This window comes from Chrysochloris asiatica, unplaced genomic scaffold, assembly GCF_000296735.1.
Source record: "Chrysochloris asiatica unplaced genomic scaffold, ChrAsi1.0 scaffold00207, whole genome shotgun sequence".
Taxonomy (NCBI): Eukaryota; Metazoa; Chordata; class Mammalia; order Afrosoricida; family Chrysochloridae; genus Chrysochloris; species Chrysochloris asiatica.
In genome coordinates, this window is record NW_006408725.1 from 5,408,774 (window position 1) to 5,417,186 (window position 8,413).

At 38.2% G+C, this 8,413-nt stretch overlaps 1 protein-coding gene across 1 annotated transcript in view; it reads left to right on the forward strand.

Annotated features, from left to right (window-relative positions):
• The window catches only part of FMO2 (flavin containing monooxygenase 2 (non-functional)), a 59,702-nt gene extending 52,200 nt beyond the window's left edge, over positions 1–7,502 (forward strand). Inside the window, exons 7-8 of the mRNA XM_006872642.1 lie at positions 5,401–5,473; positions 7,129–7,502. Coding sequence (XP_006872704.1) covers positions 5,401–5,473; positions 7,129–7,480 — 425 coding nt within the window. The 3' untranslated portion in view covers positions 7,481–7,502. The remainder of the gene's footprint in view (positions 1–5,400; positions 5,474–7,128) is intronic.
• Positions 7,503–8,413: the final 911 nt, after the last annotated feature.

Here is an 8,413-nt window from a genome sequence, read left to right on the forward strand (position 1 = left end):
GATGGACTCAAGTGTGGCAGCGGTAGTGAGGTTGGCCCAGGATCGAACATTGTTTCATTCTGCTGTGCATGGGGTCGCTATGAGTCGGTTCCGACTCAATGGCACATGACAACAACAACAACATAATTGGATAATAAAATGACAGCTCTGACAAAGTACATATTGTCTTGTTAGGTGCCATCCAGGCAGTACCAACTCATACAGACCTAATGTACAACAAAGCAAAACACTGTGCAGTCCTGCCCAAACCTCACAAGAGTTGCTACACTTGATCCCATAGCTACTGCCACTGTGCCAATCCATCTCCTTTGGGGTTTTCTTATTTTTCACTGACCCTCCACTTTACTAAGCACGATGTCCCTCTCCAGAAACTGGGCCCTCCTGATAATATGTCAAAGTATGAGAAACCGAGTCTGACTATCCTGGTTTCTAAGGAGGATCCTGGTTGGACTACTTAAACACAGATTTGTTTGTTCTTCTGGACGTCCATGGCTTTGTCCTCCGACACCATAACTCAAATGCATCAATTCTTATACAGTCTTCTTTATTCATTGTCCAACTTTCACACGCATATGAGGCTATTAAAAATGCCTTCTTGGGTCACGCAGCCCTTTGTGACATCTTTGCTCTTGAACACTTTAAAGAGGTCAGGTGCAGTAGATTTGCTTAATACATCCTTTGATTTCTTGCTGTTTCCATGAGTGTTGATGCTTGATAAGAGCAAAATGAAGTCTTTGACAGCATCAATCTTCTCCATTTATCTTGATGTTATTTATTGGTCCAGTAGTGAGTATTTTTGTTTTCTTTACATTGAAATGCAAAGCATAATGAAAGCAGTGATCATTGATCTTCATCAGTAAGTTGATGAAGTTCTCTTCATTTGCAGCAAGCAAGGTTTTATCACCTGCACATTGTAGATTGTTAATGAGTCTTCCTCCAGTCCTGATGCCGTTTTTCTTCATATAACCCAGCTTCTCGGATTATGTGCTCAGCATACATATTGAATAAGTATAGTGAAAGAATACAACCATGGCACACACCTTTCCTGATTTTAAGCCATTAAGTGTCCCCCTGTTCTGTTTGAACAACTGTCTCTTGGTGTATGTACAGGTTCCTCATAAACACAATTAAGTCCTCCGGAATACTCATTTTCCACAGTGTTGTCCATATTGTGTCATGATTCACATAACTGAAAGACTTTGTATAGTCAATAAAGCACAGGTAGACATCTTTCTGGAATTTTCTGCTTTCAGCCAAAATCCATCTGATGTTAGCAATGATATTCCTTATTCCATATTCTCGTCTGAATCTGGCCAGAACCTCTGGCAGCTCCTTGTAAATGTACTGCTACAGACTTCTGTGAACTATCTTTACAAAATTTTACTTGTGTGAAATATTAATGATATTGTCTGATGATTTACACATTATATTGGGTCACCTCTCTTTGGAGTGGGCACTAATATGGATCTTTGTCAATCAGTTGGCCAGGTAGTTGTCTTTCAAATTTCTTGGCATAGATGAGTGAGTGCCTCCAGTGCTGCCTCAGTTTGTTGAAAGATTTCAATTTGTATTCTATCGATTCCCAGAGCCTTGTTCTTTGTCAGTGCCTTCAGTGCACATTGGAATTCTTCCTTCAGTATCACTGGCTTCTGACTGTAGTCTACCTCTTGAAATGGGTGAATACACACCATTTCTTTTGGTACAGTGACTCTCTATATTCCTTCCATCTTCTTTTTTTTAAAAAAAGTTTTTCTTGTGAATTGAGTGAAAGTTTACAGGACAGATTAGCAGTTTTACATTCAATAAATCATAAACTTTGTTTCATTACAATGATTATAATCCCCTCCATGTACCATCAGTTAACAGTATTTCTCTCTATTCATTTTATTTTATTTTTTTTAAACACTCAGGCATATATAATAATTTAAATCACCAGGGGGCACATTCTGCAAGCCTGCCTCCTGGCCGCCAGCTCTCAGTCCCTCTCTTTCCATGAATCTAGAGTCCTTAGCTGTACCCTCTCTCCATGCCCCCATCTCTGCCTCCATCTCTGATGTCACTGCTTTTCTGGATATGGGCTGCTAACCAAAAGGTTGGCAGTTCAAACCCACCAACCCCTCCTTGGAAATGTTACACAGGGTTGCTATGAGTTAGAACCTACTCAATGACACTTAGCAGCAACAATAATCTATTTTAGCAAATATAATTTAATATTTAATTCAAGTTACTTAAATTCTGTCTTAGGTTTTTAGATTGGATAAGGCCATGGCATCATGAAAATCAGTCTAGGGAGACACAGACATGACACAAGTAACTTACGCATGATATGGCAAGCATAAAAGATGGGCACTGGAATCATCTGAGCTTTCTCAGGGGAGATTGTGTTGGATTTAAATATTGCAAGATGACTTGGAATTAATTCAATAAGTGGTTGTGGGATACTTCCATCTTCTTTTGATGCTTTCTGCGACATTCAATATTTTACCCATAGATTCCATAAATATTGCAAGTTGAGGCTTGAATTTTTCTTTAGTTCTTTCAGCTTGAGAAATGCTAAGTGTGCTCTTCCTGTTTGATTTTCTAACTTCAGGTCTTTGCACATCTCATTATAATATTAGTCTTTGTCTTCTCAGGCTGCCCTTTGAAATTTTCTATTCAGCTCTTTTACTTCCTCATTTCTTTCATTTGCTTTACTATTTCTACACTGGAGACCAAGTTTCAGATTCTCTTCTGACATCCACTTTGATCTTTTTCTTTCTTGTCTTCTTAATGACCATTTGCTTTCTTCCTGTATAATGTTCTTGATGCCATCCCACAACTCTTCTTGTCTTCAGTCGTTTGTGTCTAATGCATCTAATCTGTTCTTGAAATAATCTATAAATTCAGGTGTGATGTGTTCAAGGTCATAATTTGGCTCTCATAGATTTGTTTTAATTTTCTTCTGCCTGACTTGCATATGAGCAATTGACAGTCTGTTTCACAGTCTGCCCCTGGTCTTGTTTGGGCTAATAATGTTTTTTCACTGTCTCTTTCCACAGATGAAGTCAATTTGAATTCAGTGTATTCCTTCTGGTGGGGTCCATGCATATAGTCGTCTTTTATGTTCTTTAAAAAAGGTATTTGCAATGAAAAAGTCACTGGTCTTGTAAAATTCTATCATGTGTTCTCCAGCATCATTTCTATCACCAAGGCCATATTTTCCAACTACTGATCCCCCCTCTTTATTTCCAACCTTTGCATGTCAATTACCAGTAATTATCAATACATCTTGATTGTATGTTTGATCAATTTCAAATGAAAAAGGTTAAGTTCTTCAATTTTATCATCACTGGCTTTAATAGTTGGTGTATAAATTTGAATAATAATTGTATTAATTGGGCTTCCATGTAGACATCTGGATATTATCCTATCACTGACAGAGTTGTATTTAAAAATAGATCTTTAACTGTTCTTTTTGATGATTAATGCAACATCATCCCTCTTCAATTTATCATTCCCAGTGTAGTAAGCTATGTGATTGTCATATTCAAAATGGCCAATACCAGTCTATTTCAGCTCAGCAATACCTAGAATATCGATATTTTTGTGTTACATTTCATTTTTTAAAACTTCCAATTTTTCTTGATTCATATTTCGTACATTCTATGTTGTGATTATTGATGGATGTGTACAGCTGTTTCTCATTTTGACTTGTGCCCCATCAGCAAATGAAGATCCAGAGAGCTTTACTCCATTCATGTCATCATAGTCAACTCTACTTTGAGGACGTAGCTCTTTCCCAGTCATATTTTGAGTGCCTTCCAAACTGAGGGTTCATTTTCTGGCACTATATCTGATAATATTCTGGTGCTCTTCATCGTGTTTCAATATTCAATATTCTGCTGCTGACAGTATTCCACTGTATCCACATAAGGCTTTCAGTGACTAAACCTTTCAGCAATATTCCACCTGTCCTTCCTCCTAGTCTGTCTTTGTCTGGAAGCTAAGCTGAAACCTGTCTACCATGGGTGACCTGCTGGTATTTAAAATACCGGTGGCATACCTTCCAGAATCACAGCAACATGTAAGCCACCACAATATGACAAACTGAAAGACGAATGTTGGGACAGAACACATTAGAAGATTCAAAAAGTAAATTAGCATAGAATTTTAGCATTGTAGTTTTATACATGTAAGCTGAGCTTACAAAAACTGCTTTTGTTATATTTTTATAGTTATATAAAGCAGTGTTTCTCAAATTATAATGATCCAGAATCAATAAGAAGCATCTGGCCACTTACTGAAAAATGCAAAGCCCTTTACATAGATAGAATGATAATATGAGAATATATTTTTATAAAAAACCATGCACGTCTGCTAAAACACTGCACAAAAATGTTATAGATAGTCATTTTTGTGTCACCCCCCTGTGACCATGTCACCCCATGCATTTGGCACCTACTGCACCCAGGCACTCAGAGTGGTATCACTGAGAGGGCCAGGAAGAAGGTACAAGTCTATATACAAGAGGTTCTCATCAATGAACTCACTGATTATGAGCTTTCTGATGGTTAGTCGCCCTGGTGGCACAGTGGTTAAGCACTTGACTGCATTAGCTGTGCCTCAGCAGAAAGACATGGAAGCCGGCTTCCAGAACTACTGCAGCTTTAGAAACCCTACAGCGCAGTTCTGCTCTATCCTAGATGGCTACCGTGAATTGGAATTGACTCAATGGCAAGCTGCTTTTTAGTTATATCTAGATGAAACAGAATGGTTTCCCACACAAGTCTGCAGCTCAGGGGGCCCTGTGGACTTCAGAAGCATTCCCTCCATAATCACTAGCTTGCGGTTGGTGTTGTTAAGTGCTGTCAAGTCGATTCCGACCCATAGCAACCCTGTATAGGGTTTCCAAGGAACAGCTGGTGAGCTTGAACCACCAACCTTGCAGTTCAAATGACTTTGCAGTCTGATGCATTAGCCCACAACGACACAGTCCAGAAGAATCTTATCCCCCATGAGGCTTACTTTAGTAGTCTTACCTGATCTCCCTGCCTTTAGGCTCAGCACCCTGGAACCATTTTCCAAAATTCAGCAACCAGAGGGATCTTTTCACAAGGCAAACTAACCCCCATGCAGGAAACCCTTCACCAGCTTTGAATCAGCCTCAGAATAGAGTTTAAACCAATGTCTGAACTAACACTCAGATTAATTCTCCAGTTTAGTCTCTTAATCTCTCTCCATCTCAAAACAAATGCTGTTATAAGAGCAGCATCTCAAAGACCACATGGAGGTGATGCTTCTTGGAGTTCAACCACACAGCAGCCCTGGCTGGTAGCAGGATTAAACACTCAGAGTTTAATTTTAGATAAAACAATGATATTGAATCTGATCCACTATTAAAACCAACCATTTATTTTCTAGGTTTGTGTATCTTACCCTCAGAAAGTATTATGATGGCAGACATTATCAAGAGGAATGAAAACAGAATTGACTTGTAAGTATATGAATACTTTTAAAGTTATATAAAGCAGTGTTTCTCAAATTATAATGATCCAGCATCGATAAGAACCATCTGACTACTTATTGAAAAATGCAAAACGCTTTAGATAGATAGAATCACAATGAATGTAAAATTTCCCCAAATTAAAATGATCTGAATGTCATATCTGAAGTCCCAATTTTCTTAGAAAGCCACCTTGAATCCTTTTTTGGCATATGTGATATTGAGTAAAATTTCTATGTCTGTAAAATACTGTAATTTTCCTAGATATTGTATTCCTGTGTAGACTGAATTGTGTCCTCCAAAATAGGTTCTGTAAATTCTAACCTCTTTACTTGTGGTTATAATCCCAGTTGAGAATGGACTTTCTTTGTTATACTAATGATGCATGATCAGTGTAGGGTGTGTCTAAAATGAATCGCTTTTGAGATATAAAAAGAACAGTTTGAGCACACAACTAAGGAAGAAAGCATAGATGGGGGAGAAATAGATGCCATGACACATGAAGCTCACCAAATAACCAAGTTTGATAAGAGATAAAGACCTTACTCTAAAACCAACGGCAAGCGAGAGCTAGCACCCTGAATTTGAACATTTAGCCACCTAAACTGTGAGAAAATAAATTTCTGTGTTTTCAAAGCTAAAAAAAGTCAAATACCTGGGTCATAAATAGAACCAGAATTTCTGTGGATAACACCAGAAATTTGCAGTTTTGTTTATGTGTTTCCTGGATGATTCTTATACACACTACAGTTTAAGAACCAACACATAGGGGTCCTAATGTGGCACTGTAGGATAAGCATTAGACTGCTAAGCTCAAGATCAGCTTTCTATACTTGGTAGTTAGAGAGAGAATGGAGGTGTGGCACCCAAGTGCTGACAATCACCTGCAAGTGCCTGGAAAGTTAGCTGGGGGAGTTCCCAAAAAATTAAGTTAAAAGGTGTTGATTTGGAATGAAGGTTTTAGAATTTGCAGTTGAAGATAAGATAGACTGAGGTTTAACAGTGACCAAGTACTCTTGGAAAGTTGGGTCTTACATCACAGGAAGTTCCCAGCCTTCCTTTGTAGGAGATGCCCCATCTTTCACTAGAATTCTAACATTCACTGAGCATATACCACATGTCAGCCAAAGTACCAGGTACTTTAATACTTTAATAAGCAAATATTGAGCATCTTCTTTGTGCCAGACATTGTACTAAACTTTCATATGTGTTATCTTATGACTCTTTGAAGCAATCCTGATGGTGGTGGTGGTTATGTGCCATAGAGTCGGTTCTGACTGATAGCGACCCTATACAGGGTTTCCGAGGCTGTAAATATTTATGGAAGCAGAAAGCCTCATCTCCCAGGTACAAGTAATTCCTATTTACTTGCAGCTATTTAATAAATACCAAATAAGAATCACGGTCATCAATTTGGTCACATTCTGACGACTTCCTTGAATTCATGACTATTTATTTCCACTATTTATTTTATAGGTCATTTTCCATTCAAAGTATAAACTGGTATTTTCCACTTGAGACTCATTCAAAAACTCATTTGTTTTCACTCATTCATTGTTTATTCTCTCAGCAATGCTCTAATGTATAATATGCTTATTAGACTCAAAATGTTTTATAAACCTGCCTTTTTCATTTTGTTTTTTAAGGTTTGGAGGCAGCCAGAGCCAGATTCTACAGACCAATTACATTGACTACTTGGATGAGCTTGCCTCCGAGATTGGTGCAAAGCCAGACTTCCTCTCTGTCTTGTTAAAAGATCCTAAACTGGCCATGAAACTTTATTTTGGACCCTGCAACTCCTATCAGTATCGTCTAGTTGGCCCTGGCCAGTGGGAAGGAGCCAGGCAAGCCATCTTCACCCAGAAACAAAGGATATTGAAGCCTTTAAAGACTCGTTCTCTGAAAGCTTCCTCCAGTTTCCAGATTTCCTTCCTGTTGAAAATCCTTGGATTCCTTGTTGTTGTTGTGGGCTTCTTTTTCCAGCTTCAGTGGTTCTAGTCTGCCTGCATAAAGCTTTTGGATTAAAGAAAAGCGAAAACTAAAAAACTGAAAAGAAAAATATTACGTCTACATTCTAAAGGTTAGAGTTAGGGGGAACAGAGTGAGAAGGGTAATGGTGGAGAATTAGCAAAAACTGGTCTATGTAGAAAACCACAAATTGAGTCATGGAATTTCTTTGCCATCCCATGCTTTTCTCAGGCTCACCAAGGTCTCTAAAACAAAGATGCTACAATATCACTTGTTGTTGTTGTTAAGTCAGTTCCAACCCATAGCGACCCTGAGGAGCAGCTGCTGATCTTGAACCTCCAACCTTGCAGATTTCCAGATAAATAGTACTTCAGGTTCTGTTATATGGGGATTATGTTGAAAAAGAATTATACAGAATGAAAAGTAAGTCCACAGTTTAAATTATTGGATAATTTTAGTTGTTGGTAAGTAGTGGGTTAAGTTTTGGGCTACTAACCAGAAAGATCAGCAGTTCATACCCACCAGCTGCTCTGCACGATAAAGATGAAGCAGTCTGCTCCCAAAGATTTACAGCCTCAGAAACCCAAAAGAGCAGTTCTATTCTTTCCTATAGGTCATTAGGAGTCAGAAGTGAGTTTAATTTTGGTGATTTGAAATCCTGCACAATGATGTTGATGGTCTTTCTATCTATACTATATTTGGATACAGAGTTTCAGATGTTAGGTCAGTATCCTTTTGCTTGGGTGGTGAAGGGCTGTCACACAAAAACACAGCAGAAAAATTGGGAGAATAGACTTAGAAAACAACAGCAGGTTTCTAGAGCCTCGGATTGAAAGCTGAACAAATAGCCACATGTCTTATATTTTGACAGAAGCATTGCTATAAAAATAAATATGCCAAATTAGCAAGCTAATATATACTTAGGCTTAATATGGACCACAGTGCTATATTTATATTACATGT